At 54.1% G+C, this 24656-nt stretch overlaps 9 protein-coding genes across 9 annotated transcripts; 4 read left to right on the top strand and 5 right to left on the bottom strand.

Moving 5' to 3' along the window:
* Nucleotides 1–545: 545 nt before the first annotated feature.
* Nucleotides 546–2129, top strand: BO83DRAFT_312587 (wax synthase family protein; the record flags this gene model as incomplete). The annotated part of the gene is made up of 1 exon (XM_025527524.1): nucleotides 546–2129. One exon carries the CDS (start codon nucleotides 546–548, stop codon nucleotides 2127–2129), a length of 1584 nt encoding a protein of 527 aa, XP_025388162.1.
* A 357-nt stretch (nucleotides 2130–2486) lies between these two features.
* On the bottom strand, nucleotides 2487–4896 carry BO83DRAFT_360817 (uncharacterized protein; the record flags this gene model as incomplete). Its single annotated transcript, XM_025529423.1, has 2 exons — nucleotides 2487–4497; nucleotides 4558–4896. 2 exons carry the CDS (start codon nucleotides 4894–4896, stop codon nucleotides 2497–2499), a joined length of 2340 nt encoding a protein of 779 aa, XP_025388161.1. The 3' UTR covers nucleotides 2487–2496.
* A 522-nt stretch (nucleotides 4897–5418) lies between these two features.
* Nucleotides 5419–8969, top strand: BO83DRAFT_398795 (putative filamentation protein (Rhf1); the record flags this gene model as incomplete). Its single annotated transcript, XM_025533282.1, has 4 exons — nucleotides 5419–5449; nucleotides 5546–5872; nucleotides 5928–6544; nucleotides 6600–8969. The coding sequence occupies 4 exons, from the start codon at nucleotides 5419–5421 to the stop codon at nucleotides 8967–8969; spliced, it is 3345 nt and encodes a 1114-aa protein (XP_025388160.1).
* A 141-nt stretch (nucleotides 8970–9110) lies between these two features.
* BO83DRAFT_378433 (complex I NDUFA12 subunit family protein) lies at nucleotides 9111–10031 on the bottom strand. Its single transcript, XM_025531249.1, has 7 exons — nucleotides 9920–10031; nucleotides 9836–9856; nucleotides 9747–9753; nucleotides 9609–9689; nucleotides 9497–9560; nucleotides 9310–9447; nucleotides 9111–9257 (listed from the first exon to the last, which is right to left on the bottom strand). The coding sequence occupies exons 1-7, from the start codon at nucleotides 9968–9970 to the stop codon at nucleotides 9209–9211; spliced, it is 411 nt and encodes a 136-aa protein (XP_025388159.1). The 5' UTR covers nucleotides 9971–10031; the 3' UTR covers nucleotides 9111–9208.
* Nucleotides 10032–10182: 151 nt separating this feature from the next.
* BO83DRAFT_360809 (CDP-diacylglycerol--glycerol-3-phosphate 3-phosphatidyltransferase) lies at nucleotides 10183–11960 on the top strand (the record flags this gene model as incomplete). Its single annotated transcript, XM_025529422.1, has 3 exons — nucleotides 10183–10489; nucleotides 10556–10908; nucleotides 10958–11960. The coding sequence occupies exons 1-3, from the start codon at nucleotides 10238–10240 to the stop codon at nucleotides 11958–11960; spliced, it is 1608 nt and encodes a 535-aa protein (XP_025388158.1). The 5' UTR covers nucleotides 10183–10237.
* Nucleotides 11961–12784: 824 nt separating this feature from the next.
* Nucleotides 12785–13441, bottom strand: BO83DRAFT_445163 (uncharacterized protein; the record flags this gene model as incomplete). Its single annotated transcript, XM_025536536.1, has 1 exon — nucleotides 12785–13441. The coding sequence occupies one exon, from the start codon at nucleotides 13439–13441 to the stop codon at nucleotides 12899–12901; it is 543 nt and encodes a 180-aa protein (XP_025388157.1). The 3' UTR covers nucleotides 12785–12898.
* A 379-nt stretch (nucleotides 13442–13820) lies between these two features.
* BO83DRAFT_337854 (ribosome biogenesis protein LTV1) lies at nucleotides 13821–15718 on the bottom strand. The gene is made up of 2 exons (XM_025528487.1): nucleotides 15541–15718; nucleotides 13821–15464 (listed from the first exon to the last, which is right to left on the bottom strand). Exons 1-2 carry the CDS (start codon nucleotides 15561–15563, stop codon nucleotides 14009–14011), a joined length of 1479 nt encoding a protein of 492 aa, XP_025388156.1. The 5' UTR covers nucleotides 15564–15718; the 3' UTR covers nucleotides 13821–14008.
* Nucleotides 15719–15973: 255 nt separating this feature from the next.
* BO83DRAFT_378431 (ribosome biogenesis GTPase LSG1) lies at nucleotides 15974–18293 on the top strand. Its single transcript, XM_025531248.1, has one exon. The coding sequence runs from the start codon at nucleotides 16046–16048 to the stop codon at nucleotides 18038–18040; it is 1995 nt and encodes a 664-aa protein (XP_025388155.1). The 5' UTR covers nucleotides 15974–16045; the 3' UTR covers nucleotides 18041–18293.
* An 85-nt stretch (nucleotides 18294–18378) lies between these two features.
* On the bottom strand, nucleotides 18379–24026 carry BO83DRAFT_312708 (uncharacterized protein; the record flags this gene model as incomplete). The annotated part of the gene is made up of 6 exons (XM_025527529.1): nucleotides 18379–19197; nucleotides 19283–19741; nucleotides 19855–19924; nucleotides 20634–20723; nucleotides 20778–20836; nucleotides 21549–24026. 6 exons carry the CDS (start codon nucleotides 24024–24026, stop codon nucleotides 18379–18381), a joined length of 3975 nt encoding a protein of 1324 aa, XP_025388154.1.
* Nucleotides 24027–24656: the final 630 nt, after the last annotated feature.

Here is a 24656-nt window from a genome sequence, read left to right as displayed (position 1 = left end):
ACTCTCCGGGGATTTACTGGATCATGCTGCTGTTCCAGTTCCAGTATCGACGCCAAAGCCAGGATCGACCCTGGGAATGGACTGATAATAACCAAACTTCTCACAGGATTTTCCCGGCTTCGGAACCCCTGGGCAAGCAACGTGCGGGATGGTTACCGATCCATTTTCTCTCCGTCTGAAGCAACGGTCGCACTCTAGAAAAAAAAACACAAAGCTCGAAACTACGCAGCAACTGATTATACTTTGAACCACGGGTAGCCTTATATTTACCCCGACCCTAATAGTTCTGCAGATCAGATATGTAAGATGCGAGGACCTTTCTGAGATGGAAAAAGCAAACGCGGCCAGGACCGGCCCGTGGCCAGCGTGGCGATCCCTTGCCTGGAAGCATCGCGATGATTTCGTCGCCACCCGATGGAGTGTCCTAACTAATCTGAGCTTCATGGTTGCTTCATAGACCACCTAATCTTACTTTTATAGTTTTATCTCGTTTTATTCCACTTCTCTATTTTCTAGTCTTGTCGCTAGATCCGGCCATCGGAAGGATGGCCGCCTCTCAACCACCTTTTTCATACCGCCGTCTCATCCACGACAATGAAGCTCAGTTCGAGTCACTCATTCAAAATGGCCAAGTGAAGCCCGTTCTCTTATGGCATCTGACACTACCCCTTGTGCTGTCCATTCTAGCGCTCCTTGTCCCGCATCACAAAGGTGGCCGCTATGTTCGCCCCCTGGTGCTGGCGTGCATCATAGGCATCACCGGCAATGTTCTCCAGCATCGACGCATGCTCACGGGAGGTAATGGCTACATGGCCGGTCTTATCCCCGTATGGAGCACCATCTGGGCCGCGACGATTCTTCTCTTCCGCAATGTTGAGCGCGACTTCAAACGCCTGGAGCGCCGTCCATTATCAAAATCTTCTACCGCAGCTGTCCCAAATGGAGTTGCGGCCAACGGTCATGCCAAAGAACCAAAATGCATAGACACCACCAACGACAGCAGCACTGAATCTGTCATATGGCAACCATACCCACGGAACCTTTCTCACCGTATCAACTGGGTCATAAGCGTGGCCACCAGCATGCGCGGGCCCGAATGGAATTGGCGCATCTCCTCCATGGACGCCTTACCAGCCTCAGTCCAGGCACAGCTCAACAACTCCTCAGAGCATCTTCATGAAGAAAAAGCAAACAAAACCACCCCTCCAAAGCCCATTACCATGCGCGCTCGCCTCCGCACCACACTCATCCTCTTCCTCCAATCCTACCTCCTCCTCGACCTAATCAAACTTCTCATGATCCGCGACCAATACTTCATGGGCAACGTATCTCCTCCCGCACCACCCCCCTTCCCCTTCCACCACCTAACCCCCTACCCTCTCCTCATCCACATCTACCGCTGTTTAGTAACAGCCACCGGCGTCTTCGCCGCCCTCAACTACGTGACATGCCTAAACCCGCTCATTTTCGGCGGCCTCTCCCTCGCCTTCCCCAACGCCGCCAAATCCCTCACCTCCGTCCCCCTCTCCGCTCCCTACCTCTACCCCCCAGCCTTCGGGCCCTTCCTCACCCCGATCCTCGACCGCAGCCTCGCCGGCTGCTGGAGCCTCTGGTGGCACCAGCTCTTCCGGTACGGCTTCGTCTCCGCGGCCCACTGGCTCCTCTCTCTCCTCCCCTCCCGTCTATCATCTTCCCGCCTAGTCCGCCGTACACTCACTGCCCTCGTCGCCTTCTCTCTCAGTGGTCTCGTTCACGCCTCCGGCAGTTACGTCCAGAACCGCGAGACCTATCCCCTTGCGGGTCCCTTCCGCTTCTTCGTTCTCCAGGCGGTTGGGGTTCTCGTTCAGGGGTTGGTTTCTCCACTGTGGTTGTGGATGCCGCGGCCGATGAGACGGACTTGTAATGCTCTGTTTGCGGTGACCTGGTTGTTTGGGACGGCGGGACCCTTGGTGGAGGATTTTTCGAGGGGTGGGTTGTGGTTTACGGAGCCGTTGCCGGTGAGTCTGTTGAGGGGGTTGGGGATCGGTGTGCATGACGGGGATCAAGGGTGGTGGTGGTGGAGTGGGAAGTGGTTTGGTAGGTGGGATGGTGGGGAAGGGTTTTGGGATAGGGGGGTAAGGTTGTATTGAGGTTTCATATGTGCTTTGGTGTAGTAGTATATACACTATATGTTTCTATGTAGAGTTCGAATAGAGCTTGGATATGGTTTGGATTCTGTTTTCGGTTACTATTTTGTCTGGGAAATGTGTACATGCAGTATGGAGCGGGCTAATTTGTTGGTTATGATAAACTGAATGATAATGGTATTTTTAGGTCTAAACTTGGACTCGGTATTTACTACTACTATTGTATGAGGCAAAGGCTAGGAACAACTTAGTAAATTAGAAAGTTACTATCTTCTGGGAGTGATCGTGCCTTGTTAAACCTTTTAATAATCGCTACACTTTTAACTTATTCTATCGTATATAGTACATGCATACGCCCCTAATCATCCATCTACTCCTCATCCTCATCCTCATCTTCCGTATCCGGGTCGACATTCAAAGAGGGCATTTCATCATCACTCTCATCATCTGCTGCGGCAGCTGCGGCCAAGGCAGATGGCTTCGCAATAGAAGACTGAGCCGGCTTCGGCGTCTGCACCGGGGCCGGTCCAGCGATAGAAGACGTAGGGACAGAGATAGCGGCCGTGCCGGTGAATGTTGCCGGAGATGCTGCGTCCAGAGGAGGCTGGGTTACAGCAGCGGCCTTTGGTTCGAAGCGGGGCTTCTTGCTCTGCGAGCTGGGACTTGTCGTTGCGATTGTTGGTGCCGCAGGCTGTTCGACCTCATCGGCGTAGCTGCGCTTGCTTGGTGGGGAGGGGATATCCTTCTCCACGTCCATGATGTCGTCGTGCTGGAGGGTAGGGGTGGGAGTGGGCTTGAGGAACCCGGTTGCTGTAGATGCGGGGACTGCGGTGACTGCCTCGTCTTCATCTTCGTCGTCGTCATCTTCCATGGGCACGTAGCCGTTGGCTGTCAAGCCGGTCATCACCACAGGCATGCGCGGGCGGATGAGGCATTCCACTTCCGTTTCGGCGGGGTGGCTGCGCGCCAGGAAGGGGAGGATGCTGGTGCCGACGCCACGGCCTTGCATGGCGGGGAAGGGGTTGAGGACGCTGGCTAGCATGGCGTTCTTGTCTGAGGTCAGGATGAGGGTGCGGTCGACTTCGGCGCGGAGGGCCGGGGACATGAATTCGGATGGTGTGTGGGTCAGCGTGGCGGCGAGGAGCTCAGAAGCAGCGCGTGTGAGGTCGGGAAAGGACGAGGAGGAGCTGGTCTGGCGGACTTGTTTTAGGCCGGGGTTCAGGAAGGAGTCGGCGTTGACGGTGGCTTGGCTGCTGGACTTGTTCTTCGACTTGGGGTCGGGCTTCTCGGTAGCTGCGTTCTGGTTGCCAGTGGGAGGGAGAAGGTCGTGGCAGCATTTGCGGATGATGAAGGCCATGGAAGACACGCTCTGCTTGGTCATGGAGGGACCGATGCGGGTGAGCAAGGCGCAGACCAGATCGTACACGGCGGTGCGGACGTCCCGGCTGAACTGCTCCGCGCGGAAAACCCACAATGCCTGCTCCAGAATGGTTTGTGCGACGGGGATGGCGCTGGTTTCGAGGGCATTGACCAGATCAAGGAGGAGCTTCATGCATGCGATGTGGATGCGAGGAAGTTCGGTGAGCAGCTGCTCGCGCTCCGCGCGGCCAATCTGGGGGTTGGCTTGGATGTCGCTGCTACCGGAGGGATACACCACCATGTTCAGTCGGGATGTCAGATCCAGGATCGCTCCCACCGGAATGGTCACGGTAGAAGCAGTAGCGGTGCCGACGAATCCAGAAAGCATGCGCAAGAGCACAACCAACCGGTTGACACCGGAATTCAGACCCTGCCAGCTCTCAAGTCCCAGAGCGTCAGGGCCGTTGCCCACTTCCTGGCTGTAGTTCTGCGGTTGCGACATCTGTCGCAGGGACGGGTCGACGGATTCCCACTGTTCTACGACGGCCCTCAGAACGTAAGAAGACGCTGCGTGCACGGAGGTAATGGTCATGCGACAAGCGCTCTTCCATTCATCGCCGCCGGTGTTCTTCGGGGCGCAGTTGTGGAGGGAGATGAACAGCTGCTGAGCGATTTCCAAGATATGTTCCGGGAACGTGGGCGACGTGGATCCGATGATGACCTGAAGGAGACTGTGGATTTGCGCGGTGAACGGACGGAAGATAGTCGGGTGTCTTGCGATCAGCTCATTAACAGCTTGGAGGACAACTTCGACGAAGGGAGTATTCGGCTTGAGTCTCCGGACGGGCTCAGAAGATGGCTTGACAGAGATCAGGTTCAGCGCCGAGGTGATGAAGCCTGGTAGAGCCGGAGTGGTGATCTCGCGAACGAGGGTCGGGTATTGGTAGGTCAGGTGGAAGATGCGAGTCAAGGTGATGATGCACATTTTCTTCGTAGAAACGGGGTCGGATTTCTATGCGCAGCAATTCAGTAAGCATCTGCCATGCAGTATGTCTCCCATTGAGCATCTTACAGCCAAAATGCTGATCAACCCCCGAACAAACGGTTCGCTCGAACGTAGAATCTCCCACTGGCCAGCCTCGACCAGCGCCTTCACAAGCACCACCGCGGTCCAGCGACCTTCATACGTGCGGTCCTGCAGCAGACTTCCCAAGCGAGTGATGAGCTTATGAATCTGAACGGCATTGTCCGAGTCCGTCTTGCCCGACTTTTGGCTTTGGGGAGTTGACAGCAACTCCCCGCAATTGCTGATGGAGGATGCGAGGCATGATGCGAGATGCGGTAGTTGCTTGACAGGCACGTTGGTCAACCGGTGGTTGACGGCATGGAGGGACATGGACATGTAGGCCATCTTCACGAGGGCAAAATTGCACAAGCGACCGCAGCGAAGCAATTGACGGGTCTGGCGCAAGATTGAGTTGATGCTCCAAACATCCAATTTTCTGGAAATTTTTGGCTTCGACGCTCGGACCACATGAAGCCTCGGGCAATAATACGAGACATTACGTACGTTACGGCGGGTCTCCCCTTAAGATGGTCTCCGCCGTCAACGGAGCCATATCATCTTGTTTCTCTGCTGCCTCGAGTGGGCATTCGTCCCTGTTATGGACGCTGCTTCTTTCTCTTCCCTCCGATTGTAATCATTGATTCCTCCGTCTCTGTCTGACCTTTCCCAATCATGACTGTAAGTGGTGGCTTCTCACTTCACCCCCCTGGGAACGTCTCAATGGCAAACTTGTGAAAGCTTTCCCCTCAATCTGCCACCACATGCCTTCCGCTGACCGAGGCACCGATTCCCATTCATACAGGGTCGAGACTCTGATAAGGGGCATCGCTATGTTACGGCCCTGGACAATGCGCGTTGCCAGAATAAATGGGAAGAAGTTCCGGAGTTGATTCGGAAAGTCACCAAACATGCTCCGCAGAGAACATGTAATGCCAACTTGCCTTTCCCCGGAAATACTGGCCAGCCAACAGATGGACTAATGGGGATGCCACAGGTCTCCTCGAAGTAGCCAGCGCTGAATACCAGCTGGCCTCACACCTTCAAAAGCATCCCTCCACCCCCCGCCCTTCCTCCGCCGCCGGTCTCCATGACCTGATTCCATCACTCCTATCCACCGTCAACCGGGCAGAAGGATCGAAGCAAGAAGTTTTCCAGGCGCAGGTCTGCTTGGGATGGGTACATTGGACTGTCAATGAGCTAGGCTTGGCAGCTGCCCGGTTTCCTCAAGATTTTGTAGAGGCCGTGAGTGAGCTCGAGCAGGCAGGGGAAGAGCTCTCGCCATGGACCAAGACATGCCTTGTCAAGGCGTGCTATCTCAAGGGTGCGTTTGCTCCACAGTGAAAATTTGAGGATGTGCACCTGCTAATCTATGATAGGTTCTGCACAGCGCATGACCTCCGACCCCGAAGGCGCCCTGGAGACCCTTCATTCGCTTACGCCATGGGTGAACAGTCAGCTCCAATCCCCTACAAACAGCGCCCAATTTCTCTACTGGTCTGAGAAACTATTGGGCCAAGGCGCCTCTCTGGCATGCGAGGAAGCCAGCAGAGACCTTGCCGCTGCTAGTGCTCAAACGATAGCCACGACGCTAGGTTTCTTCAGACTGTGGGCATCTCATCCTTCAGTCAAGCAAATGACCTTGCCTCAAGGCATGCTTATGGACGGCACTACCGAGCCGGTTTCGAAATCCCCGACCTGGAAATCGTACTACAATCTGCTATCAAGTATCTTGCAACAGGGCCTGCCGTATTGCCCTCCTGCAAATGGACCTGAACGCCCGCAGCTTGCCAGTGAAATCCGACGCGTTGAGGCGCTTTGTGAAGCTAGCATCCTACGCGAGACGAAATTTCCTACAGCTGACTCGAGCAACCCGGAAGTTGAGGCCTGGGTCGAACAAGTCATTCAGAACTGGGAGGTGCTTTGCGGTGCCGGTTGGACAGATGAAGAGCTTGGGGAGGGTGGCCAGAATGCTGTCGGCAGAAACGTTCTTGATGTAAGTTTCCAAGTCGAGGGACTGAGGATGGAAAGCAACTTGCTGATAATCTTAGATTCTTTACCGCGCTGCTACCAAGACATACCACTCACACTTGATTTTGCGGCGTCTGTTCCATGTGCATTGTGCACTCGCGGACTATGACCTTGCTCTGAGGGCCCTCGATTCATATATCGAAATCGTCACAAGCGCCAAAGAGCGGGCTGCAAAAGGAGCTGAATCTGGAGACCTGGAAAATGATGGGGTCCTTTTGCGCACCGTGTCGGAGGGTGTGACAATGCTGAGTTGCTTCGGCTCAGAAAAAGAGGCCGAGAAAGCAAAGGATCTCACATCTCTCCTGAAAGAGTTTACCGAGAAGCATGTACAGGATGATGAAGACCAAGGCATGACTCTCGTGGTGCCTGAAACTAGCTCAACCCGCTCCCAGGCAGTCCCCCCATCCGACATCGCTGCAGCTTACCGAGGAATCGGTATCGGGCTTGCTAACTGGGCTTATTGGACTCCCGTGAATGAGGATCGCGACGACATCCGGGCAGAAGCTATTGACTACCTGGAGAGAAGCCTGGCCCCGGAGCTTGAAGACGAGTCTAACTGCTCCTCTCTATATACCCTGGCTGTTCTTCTAGCAGAGAATCGTGATCTAGATGGTGCCATCGACTACGTCAAGTCGGCGTTGACATCCGATGCACAGCACAAAACAGGTCAAGCTGATTTCGCTCGAGAAAGAGATCTGGTGCCCCTGTGGCATCTGCTTGCTCTCCTTCTCAGCGCGAAGCAGGACTTCGACATTGCCGAACGCTCGTGTGAAGCCGCATTTGAGCAGTTCCCTGCTACGGTGACGTCCCTCGCCCATAGCGACAGACGACCGCAGAAGCAGAATCACACTGCTCAAGATCAGATCACGGGCATCACTCATGAGCTTATCGAGAAGCTACGAGTCCGCGAGAAGGAGCGTATTATCGAGACCAGGATGACCCAGTTGGCGTTTGTTGAACTAGTTGAGGGCCCGGGAGCTGCTGTCAACCATAGCGACCAGCTCCTTAGTCTGTTCGCCACACTTTTCCACTCTCTGAACCTGGAAGATAACGAGAAGCCAAATACCAAGGCTGAGCACGAGCACGAGCACCTTGTTCCCCCGAAAAGCTCTGCTGGGACTGTGAAAAGCCTCCGCGGCAGCATCTTTGGTCGCCACAAGGGACCCCGCGCTCCTGAAAGGAGGGCAGATTTTGGACAAGAGCCCAAGACAGATAACTCGACCTTTACAGAGTCTGCCCCGGCAATACAGGTTACCGATGGGGAGAAGTCGGGGCTTAATGACAGCACAGACTCACGTCAGGCCCGTAAGAGGAGCAATACCTTGAGAAAGGCAGATGCTGCTAACTCAAGCCATGTCAACGGCGATAGCGAGACTCAGGCTGGGCCTGAAGCTAGTAACCCTGTTCCAGACATGGTTGGACTAGCCGTGTCGGATGCAGCGGCCCAGCCCCAGAGCGCAAAGCAGCCATTGGGGCCTATGGCTCACAATATGAAGCACAACCAACCACCCGCTCCAGCCGGACATTCCGAGCAGCCACCGGAGCAGGATATCCGACTACCTACATCGTACGCCTTCGACACTCCCACCAGGGCGGTGACCAAGGTCCCACCTACTCAGGCCCAGAAGCATGGCCTGTGCATCCTCGTCAAGGTTTGGCTGCTTATTGCTGGGCTCTATCGCCGGGCATCATCTTTCGAGGATGCTCACGAGGCATGCGAGGAAGCAGCCAAACAGGTAACGCGCTTCGAAGCTCTTGTGGCGTCACAAGAGACCTCCGCTAGAGCGTTTAGGGAGCGTGGATGGGGCGTCCCCAAGAGCACTGATGAACTATGGGCAGACGTTTATGCCGAGCGCGGTCTCCAGTCTATCGACCAGACTCGCCCGCATGAAGCGATGGAGCACTTTGAGACGGCGCTTCTCCATTATGCGGATCATCCGAAGGCAACTATTGGTTTGTCAAATCTGCTCCTCGACGTTTGGGAAGAGAAGATGCCTTTGCAGCCTCCCAAGCCCCGGCTTGATGCCGGCGTATCGACGCTGTCGCTGTTTCCGAGCAATTCTAGCAAACCATCATCTGAAGACGACGCGAAGCGGTCAAGTCAAGCGCAGAAGCCGCAGGCTAAGGAGGTTCCGGATTCAGACGACGAAGAGCCCCGACTCCTGAACCGCATCGCGGCCCGCGAACGTGCCTTTGGGCTGTTGTCCGGGTTGACCAAGCGTGGCAGTGCGTGGGACAACTCCGAGGCGTGGTATGCACTCTCCCGCGCGTACGAGGCGGAAAGTCAGATCCAAAAGTTGAGAGATGTTCTGTGGTGGTGTGTCGAGCTCGAAGACCGACGCCCCATTCGGCACTGGTCCAACATCGGCTCCGGTATATACGTTCTCTGATTATTGTATCTACATCGTCAAGGGAGCTGTTTTGTGGCATTTGATTTGGCATTTGGTTGCTGTGATACCTCAGTGATATCCTCATGTGCATAATTAGACTACGGACTACTGTATAGAACTGGCAGGTCAATGGGGATAATTGTGACAATCGCGATAGTTCAAACGGAAAGTAGGACATCTTTATTTATTTACACATCTTCGAACATGGTCTGATTTCTAGGCCAACGCTCTACCAACATCTACCGGGGTGCCGCAACGGGAGTCCAGGCGGAGTACTTGGGGCGGGTACTGCACTCGTTAGCTTTCGATTTTTTATACTGGCAATCAATAGGAAACTCACGTAGAGTAGGTCTTGAAAGCAGCACGGCTGAGGGTCAGGTTGGGCCTGTGCTCAGGCAGCTCCCAGCTGCGGACACCGGTCTGCATGATCTTGTCGGCAGTGGGGGGAGCATCCACCATGTAAGAGATCCAGGCGTGCCTAGCAAAGTTAGCACGTCGCATCTGGCAATCAATTACGAGAAGCTCACCAGCCAGGCTCAAGCTGCGAGGGGTCGTATTCCTTCTCCTTGTAGTCGACCCAGCGGGTACGGACTGCGCATGGTCAGCAACAATCATTTACCCAGAATCATCATCACCCACGAGGAAGCTCCTCCTCCATGTTCTCGAAGTACTTGTTGCCGTAGCGGTCAACACCGATCAAGGTACCGGCCTTGGTATCACCTAGAATCGCATGGCGTTAGTCTACCTGCCATGACCTCCAGCCAGCAATCCACTCACCAATGTACTATTGTAGCAAATAGCACGTCTCGTCAGTGTCCATTCCACTCCTTCACAAGCTTCTTCACTCCCAGCATTCGAAAGCATACCTGCATTTGGTGGCCATATTCCTGTGAGGGGATACAGTTAGCAACTCGTCCGTGATGCCCCGGAAGAACCGTAAAAGATCTCACCTTGAAACCAATCCGTCTCAGATTGCGCAGCGTCCGAAGAATGGTCGACATCTTGTGTGCAGAGCAGCGAAAGGGGCAGCAATGGCAAGAACTGAGAACAGGTCGGGTTCGACTTCGACTCTTGCGTCGCTCGCTTTCCGCCCGGAGGTCGAAGCCGCCCCAATCCGGTCTAGCGCGGATCGCTGTTTGCCGGGTTTGCAGCATCCGCTCGTCTTTCGATCTCAATATTTCTCGACTTTCTCCAATAGCACTCCGGCAATTACATTTGATTTCTTGTGGGTCTTCTGCTGCTACGCGCTCAGCTACGAGGGAGGGATCATGTTCGGACGAATCGGTGGTAACACCCTGCGATGTGCTGCGCGCAGACCAGCTGCCCGAAGAGTCCTACTATACGAGCGCAAATTCTCGGCCAACACCTGCCATGCCAGCTCCAGCTCGCCTGCGTCCTCTGTTGCGTCGCCGTTAGGGAGTATCACGACCGAGTTGGATCGGATCTCGCCGTGCTTCGAGGTGCCGGCGTCGCGGATCACGATTCTAGACTCCCCGGCTAGCTTCTACAACACGCTCAAGGTACGGGGATATCTCGGACTTTAACGTGGTGGATTGCGACTAATCCTAGCATGTGCCAAACTACAGGACAAAATCAAAAAGGCTCGCAAGCGTATCTACCTTTCAACATTATACATCGGCAAGACGGAACATGACCTGATCGACACGTTGGATCAGGCTCTCGGGGCCAACCCCGAGCTCAAGGTCTCCATCCTCACGGATGCTCTACGAGGAACGCGCGAAACACCCAACCCTTCATGTGCGTCGCTGCTGGCTTCTCTGGTTGAGAAATACGGTGCGGATAGAGTGGAAATCCGCATGTTCCACACCCCAAACCTGACCGGGTTGAAGAAGAAATGGGTGCCTCGTCGGATCAACGAGGGCTGGGGTCTCCAGCACATGAAGCTGTACGGTTTTGACGAGGAGATCATCCTGTCAGGGTATGTGCGACGCTCCAGGATTACTACATAGACACTGACAGCAACCCAGAGCCAATCTCTCTAGCGAATACTTCACGAGCCGCATAGACCGGTATCACGTCTTCCACTCCAAGGAACTGACCGACTACTACGCCGGCATTCACAATGCAGTATGCAGTCTCAGCTTCCAAGTCCTCCCCGACTCTCAAAACGCCGCTGGCTACCTCCTCAACTGGCCCGCATCCAACGGCGCGCCTTCACCTCTCGACCAACCCGAGGACTTCATCGCCTACTCATCCACCATCCTGAACCCGCTCATTCAGCCCTCACCGAAGCAGTCCACCCTGCCCCCGAAGTCCCCCGATCAAACCTACATCTACCCCGTCGCGCAATTCACTTCTCTCTTCAAACCCAACGACACCTCGACCGAATTCCCCGCCGTGACCACCATCCTCCGTCTCCTGTCTACCTCGCCCGCCTTCTCCGGCGCCCGCTGGCTCTTCACAGCCGGCTACTTCAACATCCACCCCGTCCTCTCCTCCCTCCTCATCGCCAGCACCTCCGCCTCCCACACCGACTCCACCACCCGAGGCACCGTCCTAACCGCCTCCCCCTGGGCCAACGGCTTCTACGGCTCCCCCGGTATCTCCGGCATGCTGCCGGCCGCATACACGCACCTGTCCGCGCGGTTCCTCGACCGTGTGGCCGACGCCCAGCGCACCAACTCCATCCAGCTAAAAGAATGGCGCCGCGGCACCGTCGGCCAGCCCGGTGGCTGGACCTACCATGCCAAGGGCCTCTGGATCACCCTCCCCAAGGAGGAACACCCCAGTCTGACCTTCGTGGGGAGCAGTAACTACACGAAACGCAGCTACAGTCTGGATCTGGAGGTTGGGGCGCTCGTCGTCACGGGTGATGCAGAGCTAAAGCGCAAGTTGGGCGCTGAGACAGAGCGGCTGCAGGAGGATGCGAAGGCCATTTCGCGGGAGGATTTGAGGAGAACGGAGAGAAGGGTGAGTTGGAGGGTTAGGTTGGCGATGTGGATCGTCGAGAAGGTGGGTGGGGCGTTATAGTATACTACCTTTGAGTTGGTTATGTGTAATATGTATTTGATAGATAGATAGTATACCCCGTGTATAATTGTATCGAATGTACATTATGGGATGGGAAGAGTTACATCCTACAGCCTATATCATAATTCAAGTGTCAGAACAAGAACAATAAGTTCAGACTTGTAGCAGGCAATGTCGAGTTTCATTATATCATACATTATAAGCAGTATGATGTTGACGATCGCTATCCGAAACCAACCGACTATCCTGAACACCAACCACAGTGTTTTGCCGAAACGGAGGAGCCTTCGCAAGGATAAACTGTATGAGTTGACTTGATTGTCGAAAAACCTTCACGGAATGCAAGTGCAATTTCCATTACGCCTCAAAACCATCACATAAAAGAACGGAGTGCCCAATAACCAAAACCAAACCCCTTTTTCCTCCATCCAAAGCGCCAGTAGCTAAGTATCTATTATATCCCATCATAATCTCATCAAAGGTGGTGTTTTACCAAGCCTTATGAAGATGTCTTGTATCTCCAGTAGGCTCTCCAAGATACCACTGACCGAATATTTTGATCAAGGGCCTCGTCTTTCTTGCGAAGATCAAATAGCCGAGTTGTACGCATCACAAACGAAGTGCCATTTAAATATGCTTCAATGACTCGAGCATGTTGGGGTCCCATAAAGGAGAAGAGAAGAACCTATACAGTCACACTTAGTGCTTTGCTTGCCTTAAGAAGAAGAGACGAAGGCGTAAAATGGGAGCTGGAATTACCGGAACAGTCATATGTCCATGCAAGCGACGCCGTCTCATCTGAGTATGGGCTAATCTGAGAGCAACTAGGATCTCTCCTTGCAGAAGCTCGTCGTTGATGTTGTTGTTGTTGCCATCTTAATTGCTATAGAGCATGGCTTTCATATGCGGAGATGAATGATCCTTGACCTGATCGGCTCTCATAGTTCCATATTCAGGATATGCATCGCGCCATAGCCCTCTGAAAGGCTCATCGCTGGTACTGTTGGCCTAAGTGTCAAAAAACCAAGTCTAGTACTGTAAAACAGCAGGAGTGGGGGGGAGGTGGAGGAGGAGGAGGAGGCAAGTTTACCTGACACCAGACCAGGTTTTCCTAAGAATGAAATCTTTGCTGCCAAGGGAACTCGCAAAAACATAGTAGGAATTATAGTCAAGCACGCTGCGAGCACAGTCAATGTGGAGTCTACAGTAAGTTCTGGGTCCCATGAATCGTAGTCAGTATATTCCGATCTTCCTTCGTCATATTGATCGTCGGGGTCCAGGAGTAAAGAGGCATCGCATGGTTTAAAGAAGATGGGTCTATCATTGGAGCTTTCATCCAGCTCCACTGGTGACATGCATAATTTATATTTCTTCAGAAGGCTGGAATCAAGTTGATGAGCGTCAAGGCTCTCAATATCATTGCGGATTTGACGGAGCGCATGCCGTATTTCCCTATGCTGCGGAGTCTCGGAAGAAGACATGGCCAGTATATCAAATATAAAAAGATCATGCGGTCTTATTCTGACTTGGTATGATTCGCGCAATGATCCTTATGCCTGTGAGGTTATCCCTTCGTTAGGGCTCTTGGAGATTTGAGTGGAGTTGTTTTGTTTTTGTTTTCGAAGAGTTGCTGTAGAGCTTAGTCGGAGCGGCGCAGGACAAGTTGGAACCCTGTACGGCCATTGTCTACTCTTCTGCTCTAGAAGCAGATCATCTTTTGGGTACTATGCAAAGAAGTATTTGGGTATACTTGCGCGAATGTTTCGAGTTCCTTCCCGTTTGCGAAGAAATAGTAAGCTGACTAGGGATACTGATCTTTGTTGGTTGTCCAGGAAGGCTATGGTGTATATGAACCCAAAACTTTTATATGAAAGAACAGTGCTAGATAGTCTATCACCAGGCAAGAAATGCAATCATCTCACGCACACATGCACACCCTAACGCCAGTCCCGCATTTTTATTCCCACCAAATGATAGATAAATTGGTATCGTTGCAATCATTCAAGCATACCCACTCACATCCCACTCACTCACTCAGAGGGAACCCACTACGCCCTCCCCGACACCTTCCCAGGAATCCTAGCAGGGCCCAATCCCTGCCGAACCTCATCCAGCATGCGAATACCAATCGCCTCGTTACCGTTCTTTCCGCGCTTCGCCTTGGCGCCCTTCCGCTTAGCCTGGGCACTCGTCTTGTCGTCCCACCCGGCGAGGAAGTCATCCATGATGTTGTTGAAGTTGTGGGAAGGACGGACAGCCTCGCCGTTCGCATCAACGAGACTCGGTGCCTGGGACGAGGCAGTCGAAATGCCCGACACGGCACTCATACCGGTCATGCCGGTCATTCCACTGACCATGGACATGTTGTCATCGAACTCGTCCTCCTCGTCGAGGGAGTAGAGGGCCTCGACGCGCTCGAAGCGGTCGTCCAGGAGACGGTGGCCCTCTGTACGGGCAAGGGCAGACGAAGTCATGGAGTAGGCGGAGGGGTTAGTGAGGGCGCCCTTGCGCTTCTTGCGGCGGATGGGAGTTCCTCCGACAGTGAAGACGGTCGAGGCGAGGGTGCTGCCCTGCTGGGAGGGGACGACGCTGGGAGGAGCGGCGGGAGCTGCTTTGCCGGACTTGGCGTCTTTCTTGAACTTGGCGAATTCGCGCATCCAGCCTTGGTCTTCGGGGTGCATGTCGGGCGCGGGCTCGTTGTGTTCGGGAAGCTCGCCGGGCTGGTCCTCATGCTCAGAGTCTTGGTAGCGGGCCTTTGCAGCTGTGGTGTCCATCTGCACAGGGGCCTTTTCTGTCGCATCGGACTCCCATCCATCGTCTTCTTCTTCGACGTCGTCGAAGAGAGTATCTTCCCAGTCACCCGGGTCCATTTCCTCTGCCCGCGTAGTCAACTGACCGAAGACATCCTCCTCGTCGTCCTCGTCCACGAACTCCTCGTCCTCGAGCGCCTCCAGGGCCTCGCGCAACCGCGGGTCCATGTCCGGCTGGAATCCCGCAATGGCATCGGGCACGTTCTGCTGGTCCTGGTAGGTGGGTTTGCGCACGTAGGAAGACGCCGTCGAGCGCATGTCGTAGCTGTACATGCTTTCGGTGCCACCGAACTCACTCCGTCCGTCGTCCAGCGAGACCTGTTTCAAAGCGTCCTCCAACTTCAGTCCTTTGCCCTTGTCCTTGCCCTTCGTCTTGGCCTCGACGAAGTAAGCGTCGCCGGCGCCGGTGCCGAGCTCGCGCAAGTGCTGCATGTAGTCGTATTGCGAGTCATCGTAGAAAATGCCGTAATTGGCAGCTTCACCTTCGTTTTTGCGCGCGGCTCCTCCGAAGGTTTGGTTTAGGTCGGCAAGACTTTGGCCGCGGTGCTTGGATGCGGAGGAAGATTCACTTGGGGCGTTTTTGGGGGGTCCGTAGACGGGGTGCAGAACGCGGTCGTCGGCGGAGGGGTCGTGAATGAGAGGGTCATGTTGGGAACGGTGGAAGAGTTGATAGGTAGTTGCTTGTTTCTTGTCGCTGTGGGTTGGGTGGGTTAGTTGAGTACATAGATTGATTGTATGGGGTGTATGGAGGGTATGGAGGGACAACGTACATCCACTGCTTCCGGGGAGGCATTTTGGGCGGTAACCGGTAATCCGGGAGAGATACTCAGGGAAAAAAGAGAGGAGGGAGGGATATAGTTGTGATGGTGAGAATGAAGCTCAAAGATGAAGATTAAATGTTGGACTGAATTTCGGCAGAAAAATCGCGGTCGTGGGATGGTCACGTGCCGCTTATCGCGAAGGGTCCTCACCACCACCACTGCTGATGCTGCCGTATTTCAGTACATGTAGAGTAATTCCAATTAAAATTGTATTCTTCTATATCTAAATCCTACCTACTCTCTATCCAAAACAAATCGTGCAGTCTCTTGGACGAACGCAGAAGGTGCTGAGTCAGCCTTATCTTATCCGCGCGGGGTTCGACGAAAATTGCCCGATTGGGTTTTTATCAAACCTTTCTTAATAATCTTCTTTCACTTCTTCTCTTCTTCAACCTCCACCATCCCTGGTGTCTCTCCCTCTCAGTCATCCCCAGGTACAGAGACAACCGTCACCATGGTGCTTGCTAAATCCAAAAACTCCGTCGGGCTGGGCAACAGCCTGATGAACGACCGTTTCGGCAAAGGCAAGGCCTCCAATTTGAAAAAGGCCTCGCACAATGCCGGTATTGCCCGCAAGAACGAAAAGGGCGAGACCTACATCACCAACGCTCCCACCGAAGCCGCCTGGGTGAAGATGCGCAGTATTACCGAGCAGGCCGCCCTCGATGAGTTCCTCAGTACCGCCGAACTGGCCGGCACCGATTTCACCGCCGAGAAGATGAACAACGTCAAGATCATCCACACCGATCAGAAGAACCCCTACCTTCTGTCCGCTGCCGAAGAGAAGTCCGCCGTGAAGAAGCACAAGCAGAACAAGAACCGTTTGACCGTTCCCCGTCGGCCCAAGTGGGACCAGTCCACCACCCGCCAGCAACTGGAGTTGATGGAGCGCGAGAGTTTCCTGAACTGGCGTCGTGGACTGGCCGAGTTGCAGGAGAACCAGGATCTGTTGATGACTCCTTTCGAGCGCAACTTGGAGGTCTGGCGCCAGCTGTGGCGTGTCATCGAACGTTCCGACTTGGTGGTCCAGATTGTCGACGCCCGTAACCCGCTGCTCTACCGCTCCGAGGATCTGGAATGCTACGTCAAGGAGATCGACCCTAAGAAGCAGAACCTGCTGCTTGTTAACAAGGCCGACATGTTGACTGAGGCCCAGCGTGCCATGTGGGCTGACCACTTTGAGCGCCAGAACATCAGCTTCCGTTTCTTCTCCGCCCATTTGGCCAAGGAGCGCAACGAACGCCTCCAGCAGGACCTCGACTCGGAGGACGAAAGCGAAGAGGACATTCCCGAGGAGGAGCAGCTGGCTGAGGGTGCCAAATTTCTGGATATCAAGGACGGCGAAGAACCTCAGGAAGAGCACGACGGTGGTCTTGAACTCAACCCCAGCGCCAGCTCCAGCTCTTCCCGACGCACAGAGATTCTCAACGTCGAAGAACTTGAAGAACTCTTCCTTTCCAACACCCCCGACACTCTGCCCGACAACGACACGCCCGAGGGCCAAGTCAAGAAGAAGACGACCATCGGTCTGGTCGGATACCCCAACGTCGGTAAATCCAGCACGATCAACGCACTGCTCGGTGCCAAGAAGGTCTCCGTTTCCGCCACCCCCGGTAAGACCAAGCACTTCCAGACTCTCTACCTGTCTCCCGAGATCATGCTCTGCGATTGTCCCGGTCTCGTGTTCCCCAACTTCGCCACCACCAAGGCCGAGCTCGTCGTCAACGGTGTCCTCCCCATCGACCAGCAGCGCGAGTTCACCGGCCCCGCTGCTCTCGTCGCCCAGCGCATTCCTAAGCACTTTGTCGAGAACGTCTATGGCGTGAAGATCAACACCCGCCCCATCGAAGAAGGAGGAACTGGTATCCCCACGTCCCACGAACTTCTCCGCGCCTACGCCCGCGCCCGCGGTTTCGCCACCACTGGTCAGGGTCAGCCCGACGAGTCTCGCGCCGCCCGCTACATCCTCAAGGACTACGTCAACGGCAAGCTCCTCTTCTGTCACCCGCCGCCTGTGCCCGAAGGCAATGACCCCATCGACCCCATTGAATTCAACAAAGACCTCTACGACATGGCTCACCTGCCGGCCCGGCGACAAGCCCAACTCGCCAAGATGCTCCAAAACGAGGAGATCACTGATCCGGAATTGCTCGCCCTAATCAAGCCTGTTGAGAAGGGTGCGCGGTCCCGCAACCTCGACACGGGCTTCTTCGGCCCGGGTTCCAAGGGCTCTACGGGCCGTCTCACCCTTCCTTTCAATGCCCAGTACACGGACCAAGGCCAGGAAATGCGCAAGCATCTGACAGGTCGTAAGGAGCGCATGATGGTCGCTCTGGAGCGGGGAGTGGACGTCTCGGAGGTGAAGAGCGGTTCGTCAAAGAAGCATTTCAAGGCGAATAAGCGGCGGGCTAAGAAGGTGCGCAAGAACGCGATGGACGAGGATTATTAGCAGCTGCTCGCGGGCGAGTCTATATCCAGGTTTTCTTTTTTGTTCGTTAGATAAGGTTTGGATGGGAAAAGTTAGGTTTCATTACACGATGACTATGGGATTAGGCATGGCGTACTTAAACATGAGTTAAGTAGTACGTGGACAGGTGAGGGATGGAGGGAAGAAGGGAGATGATGACGTTTCGTTATATCCATTGATGTTTTATTTAGAGCAGTCCTATCGTCAGGACGGTGCATGATGAATATGATTCATGAGACTTTGCATGCGAATCTTCAAACAATACTAATCATCCTATACCAACCAACAAATAAACCATCCCCCAAATATACTCAATCTCATCAACCCAACTTACAACCGACTCTTCCCCCCGCAGCACTAACCCCCAACAACCTCTCCGCCTCCTCAGCCTGCCACTTCAACTTCCTCCTCACCTCCTCCTTCCTACTCTTATTCTCCCTCCTCCCCATCTGCAACAAATGCACCTCATCCGGCCCATCCGCAATCCTCAACGTCCTCACCCACGCCCACATATACGCCAACGGCGTATCCTGACAAACGCCCATAGCGCCATACGCCTGCACCGCGCGATCAATAACCCCACACGCCATCGTCGGAACCATGACCTTAGCCTGAGCAATCTCCTTCAACGCGCTCTTCGCATCCCCCTGATCAATCTTAATCGCCGCATTCAACACAATCAACCGCGCCGCATCAATCTCAATCCGCGACTTAGCCACCCACTCCAGAATCACCCCATGCGAAGACAGATTCTGCCCGAACGGCTTCTTCCGCTCGTCGTTGATCCGCGCAATCATCCACTCCAGGGCCTTCTCGGCCGCCCCGATCGTCCGCATCGCGTGGTGAATACGTCCGGGACCCAGCCGGCCTTGGATGATCTCAAAGCCGCGGCCTTCACCGAGAACGATGTTGGAGGCCGGCACCCGCACGTTCTTGAATGTGATGTGCCCGTGTCCGTGCGGGGCATCGTCGTACCCGTACACGGTTAGCATCCGGTGCACCGTGATCCCCGGGGTGTTGTGCGCCGGCACCAGGATCACGGATTGTTGTTTGTACGGGTCTGGGTTCGTCGGGTCCGTCTTGCCCATTACGAGGTAGACGGCGCATCGCGGGTCGCCTGCGCCGGAGGACCACCATTTCTATATACCAGCGTTAGCATATACCCTTCTCCAGTATACATATCAAATAAAACAAGATAGAGAGAGAGAGAGAAGGAGAACATACAGATCCATTAAGCACCCACTCATCCCCCTCCCTCTTAATCTCCAACTGAATATTAGTAGCATCACTACTGGCGACCTCCGGCTCCGTCATGAGGAATGCAGACCGGATCTTTCCCTCAAGGAGAGGCTCCAACCACTCCTTCTTCTGCTGCGCGTTACCATACTTCGCTAGCACTTCCATGTTACCCGTGTCCGGGGCGGCGTTGTTCGTTGCCTCCGACGCAATCGTGCTCTTGCCCAGGTACTCTGCCATCAGCCCGTACTCGAGGTTACTGAACCCGGCCCCCTGCGAGAAGTGGTTCTTGGGTAGGAACATGTTCCAGAGGCCTTGTTCGCGCGCCTTCTGTTTCAGCGTTTCCATGATCGCTGGGTAGGTCGACCAGCGCTGGGCGCCGGTGCCGAGTTGCGCGCGGAAGATGGGTTCCGACGGGATGCATTCTTTTTCGACGAATTGTTCGACCTATTACTTTATCAGTGGTTTTGTTGGGGGTGGTGGTGGGAGGGATGTAGCTGGGGGATGTAGCTGTGGGAAGGAGGTATAGGGAGTATAGGTAGGTACCTGGTCGAGGGTACGCTTGGCCCGGTCGCTAACGAAGGGTTGGGCGATGACGGGGATGCGGGTGGAGGCGGACATGATAGATTACTACTTTTGTGGATACTAGAGTTGATTGATTGATTGAAAGTAGGATGATAAGATATGATAGGGAAAAAAAAAGAATGGAAGTGAAATAGGGAGGATGGGGTTATAAGCTGAAGCAAGTAATGCGGAGAATCGAGGTTGCGGAGAAGCAGCCGACCGAGCCTCGGCTGATCGGCCGATGAGTCAGCAGCAGCATATTCACGCATTGCATTCATTAACCATCCAGAGTTATCAATATGAAAGAATTATCAATCAACCGATTGATTGATTGATTGATATGACAATAAAGCAGTAAGAAGTAAAGCGTAAGAAGAAAAGGAAGAAAAGCATAAAGCGTGGCCGAATCCCATATCGAGCCTTGATTTTCTCATAAACCCAATCAATCCAAACCGAACCAACAAACACCACAACCGACCCAGAGCAAACCAATGCAGATTAAGAAAAACAACAGAAGCAATGAATCACCCCGGTTACTGGATCATCATGCAATCGGAGTATTGCGACCGGCGCAAACACAGACAGATGTATCCTTTTATTTTTACCCGGAGATGATCTGATAAATCATGCCTCGGTGTTTTCTTTCTGGGCCGACGACTGCTGTTCGAAATTCTTCTTGCCGAGCTTGGCGAAGAGGGACTGGGGTTTGCCGGCACTACACACAGTTTATTAGTATCATCTTCAACCAGTAATCTATAGACAGTAGAAAGCATACTTCTTAAACCGCTTGCCCTTCAAATCACTCAACTTCTTGGAGCACGGACTCATGATATCATCCGAGGGAGAGACGTAGCTTGCTTGGTTCCTTTACGACGGTCAATATCTGTAAACACATGCATATCTGGTGATTGATACTCACTTATCGCCATTCTCCAGCTTCCCCTGCAACACCTGACGATGATATTCCATCGAGTTGATCTTGGCGGGGGCGGCCTTGAGCTCGTTCAACTTCTCCGTGTCTTGAGCGAGGTGGGTGTTGGTGCGGTCGGTGAGGGGGTGGGAGTCCATTTTGATTGTTCCTTTTTGTTTTCAGGATATCTTTCTGTTGATAGAGGTATCTGGTTCTGGATATGAGAAACAAGTAGTCTTGTAGTAGCAGAGATGTGGAGGAAGAGTCAGTGGAAGGCAGTGGGAGGGAAGAGGATAAGAATCGAAGGCAAGAAAAACCCGTCGATTGTTGTCATGGCAACCACCTCCATTACCACCACCCGAAGATGTCATTCATTGTCTATTCACTTAGATAGTAAGAAGTTAAGTACATTATTTGTATCAATTATCTGTCCATTCAATAATCACTGTAAATGGTTTGGGTATATACATCATCTCATCATGTCGCGTAGCTGTACTCCGTACTCCTCTACAATATGTGTACATACAAACATACATATTCCCTGCATCCCCCCTGCACTCTATCCGGTGTCACCAGCTGCTGCCGTGACCAACACATTTACACTTTCCCCAGGAATGACGGCCGGCTCGTCACTTAGTCAAATAAGCTCTTCTGCAGCTGTTGGCCTGGGAACACGCGGCCGAGACATCGCCACCGCGCTGAACCTGCAGCCAGAATGCAACCCGTCTGTCATGTCGGGCTCCACATGCCACAACCACATCGTCACTAGGCCTCGGCCACCGCGGCATTCCGTCCATGAGAAACGGATGACTCGCCCGAGCTAGATGATTCTTCAATGGACTCCTCGCCTCCATTGAGGTCAGGCGGACTACTGCGCGATCGGACTGGTGGCGCCACCTCCGGCAGTGCCAACGAGTTCCCCCTGTGGTTCTCTGCCTCCTCCGACGAGCTCATTACATCAGAGACAGGTGTCGGTGGAGAGTATGCCAGTGTGGGACTAATCGGCCCATCTTCCTGAGAATCCTCGGACAGGTTGCGTCGGTGGCCGCCCGCGCGCCGTCCCGACGACGTCGGGCTCACAGACGGCGACCCAAACGAAGGTGATGACGACCGCAGGCTGTACGACCGCGACACCATGTTTTGCATGCTTGGCAACTCAATGTAGCTGCTGACTGCGCCGCGCGAGAAGAGCACCAGTCCGAAGCAGAACAGGATCATGATGCTCTGGATGACGGCCACCCGCTTCTGGAAGACCAGTTCATCAGCGAGGACGCCCAGCTGCGCGCTGAGCGAATGCACCTCCTGATGGTACTGGATGCGCTGATGCTCAAATTCGAGTGCTACGCTCTTCCAGACATTGTCATACTGTTCGCGGAATTGCTTCAGTTCATGAAGCACCGTCACGTTCAGTTGCTCCAAGAACGTCGATGTCTTGGCCAGCTGTCGTTTCTCAACTTTGTTGAATGCGTCGCGCAAGATCCGCGACTGCTCTTCGATGTACAGTAGGGAAAGACTGGAGTTGGATTCCAGCATTTGTAGTCGCTTATTCACGGACTTGAAGAATGACTCTTGCGTAGTCGGGTTCGCAGAAGGAGGCTGCGTTGCTGTTGACCGCGTTGTCTCCGCGGCTACGCTTTGCTCTTCCTTGGTGAAGCCAGTAGACCGGCTATCGGCTTCACCTTGTGATGTAGTTTCTGGACCTGCCGTTGTAGCAGACGAAGGTACCGAGTCAACATTCGGGCTGACAGTTACTTTCTGCTCCCCTGCCTCCTTGGCCGGAGCTTCGTTACCAACAGACGCAGTATCGTCGCCCTTGGGAGGCGCAGCGTCAGTAGCTGGCGGGCGATTGAGAGACGTCTGAGTCCCTTCAGCCCCAGCAGCTGGCGAGTCATGAATACTACATGTCTCAAGCACCCCCAGAAGCTGCATCATGACCGTCTCATCAACGACCGGACCGGGGTTAGGGCAAGTCTCTGGCGTCTGTTCGTCCACCTTCTGCTCTGCCGTGCCTGCTGCAGGTGCAACATCCACCGTAGGGATTGTCTCTATCTCAGCAGCCGCCGGTGCAGGCTCGGGCTCTTCATCAGCCACCACATCGTCTGTCCGACTAACCTCCCCATCATGCTTATACTCCTCCAGCATCGTCGTTCCATGCACGCGAATCAAGCTAAGCGGACAAAAGAACTCATTCCCGTAATGCGTGAGAAACTCGATCTTGACATACCGCGCCCAAATAAGCGGATTCTCCACCGCAAATGCCTGAACCTCGCGCGTATTCTTCGCCTCGTAGATGCCCAGCTCGCGCCACTGGTCCAACTTCGCCGGATACCGATCCGACACACTGACGCGAAAGGTGTGAAAGATGGAGCTGAAAAACTCATAGTTGGCCAACACCACGGTATCAACCAGGATATCATCACACAGCTCCAAAATCAAGAACTTGTTGTTGGCCCGACACTCATTGAGCATATAGCTATCCTTGTTCTCAATCAACACCGACGACGACCCCGTACACTCCGGATTCGTCTTCAGCACCGTCGCAGCGCAATCAAACGACGCATAATTGAACCTTTCTTTGCACGTCGTCCCCGCATCCTTCGACCTCGACACGCCCCCAGCCGGCGGCACACCCTGCGCGAGGGAATCCACATCCCCGACAGAACCCCGCTCCTCAGTAACCCCAGTCGATACACGAGCCCCCCAAGACGTCGGCTTCGCCGCCTCCGGCGTATCAGCCCCAAAGCCACCAAAATCCAACTCAATCTCAACATCCTCACCCAGCGAATCCAACGCATTATTAATCCCCGTGGGACGCCGCCTCCCTTCCTTCCCAGCAGCAGCAGCAGCGCCGCGCGCGCCCACATTTTCCGCAGACTGGCCAACCTTGGCCAGATTCTGCTTCTTCCAATCCTCAAACGACAGGAAATTCGCATTATCGAGCGGCGACTCGGTATCAAGCTCATGGTCGGGCCGCGCACTGCTCTCGGAAGAAGCAGCCATGGAAACAGACACAACGGAGAGCGTCTCCTCAGGTGCTTTCAGCAACGGTTGTTGTTGTGCCGCGGAGAGAGAAGTAGCCGGGTCCGCTTCCCATCGCGTCTCTGGACACTGAGGCCACTGGATGAACTCGGCTTCGGCGACTTGCCAACTCGGCGCGGGACATATCGTCTGACTGGGGTCTGCGGTTGTGCCGTCAATCCAGGTGGAGATTAAAGTCATCCAGGGAATCCATTGTGTGGCGGTCCAGCTGGTGGTCATTTTTTGACCGAGACTGTAGTCGCAATGCGACCTTTCTTTCTTTTCTGTCTTCCGAACAAGTAGCACGTAAGATAGGATAGGAGGTCGATGTGATTATTATGATGTATTTCGGGCAAGATTCATTGCACTATGTACTGTAGGGACTGATATGTGTATGTAGTAGCTATTATAGACTGGAGAGGGGGGAGGGGGAGGGAAAGAAAGCGAAGACAGTAGTAAAGTTAGTTCGCTCCTTATCAGTAGGCGGCGCGACCCCTTCAGGGGATCGTAATGACACGGATCAGAAGAAAATCCGAGGATAAATGAATGAATGGTTGAAACAACAACCTCCGGGAAAGCAAAGGAGGTCGGAAAAGTAGGTAGTACAAGTCGCGCAAGAGGCCACGCGCCAGAAACACCGCCTCTTTGCTCACCGGGTGTGAGATGGCGTTGTCGCGCGAAGATAGATTAGTTGAGGGAGTGTGTCTTTCTCCATTCTTTCCCGCGGCGGTCTGGAACGGAGACCTGCCACCGCCTTCTCTCCCGCCACTGGCACTAAACATAGTGGCATCATTCGCTACTAACTACTACTGACTAGACTATACTAGGAGGTGACGGGGACAAACCTACGGTGTAGTAGGCCGTGAGTCA

Source organism: Aspergillus eucalypticola (assembly GCF_003184535.1).
Source record: "Aspergillus eucalypticola CBS 122712 chromosome Unknown BO83scaffold_12, whole genome shotgun sequence".
Taxonomy (NCBI): domain Eukaryota; kingdom Fungi; phylum Ascomycota; class Eurotiomycetes; order Eurotiales; family Aspergillaceae; genus Aspergillus; species Aspergillus eucalypticola.
Note: the sequence above shows the minus strand (reverse complement) of the source record. Positions and strands in the feature narration are given on the sequence as shown.

Coding starts and splice junctions, on each gene's coding strand:
- BO83DRAFT_378433 (XM_025531249.1), bottom strand. CDS start 9,970: ATGTCGACCATTCTTCGGACGCTGCGCAATCTGAGACGGATTGGTTTC. Junction 9,857..9,919: donor TGAGACGGATTGGTTTCAAG/GTGAGATCTTTT, acceptor ATCCCCTCACAG/GAATATGGCCACCAAATGCA. Junction 9,258..9,309: donor GCTTTCAAGACCTACTCTAC/GTGAGTTTCCTA, acceptor TAACGAGTGCAG/TACCCGCCCCAAGTACTCCG.
- BO83DRAFT_337854 (XM_025528487.1), bottom strand. CDS start 15,563: ATGCCTCCCCGGAAGCAGTGGAT. Junction 15,465..15,540: donor CCTCCCCGGAAGCAGTGGAT/GTACGTTGTCCC, acceptor CCCAACCCACAG/CGACAAGAAACAAGCAACTA.
- BO83DRAFT_378431 (XM_025531248.1), top strand. CDS start 16,046: ATGGTGCTTGCTAAATCCAAAAACTCCGTCGGGCTGGGCAACAGCCTG.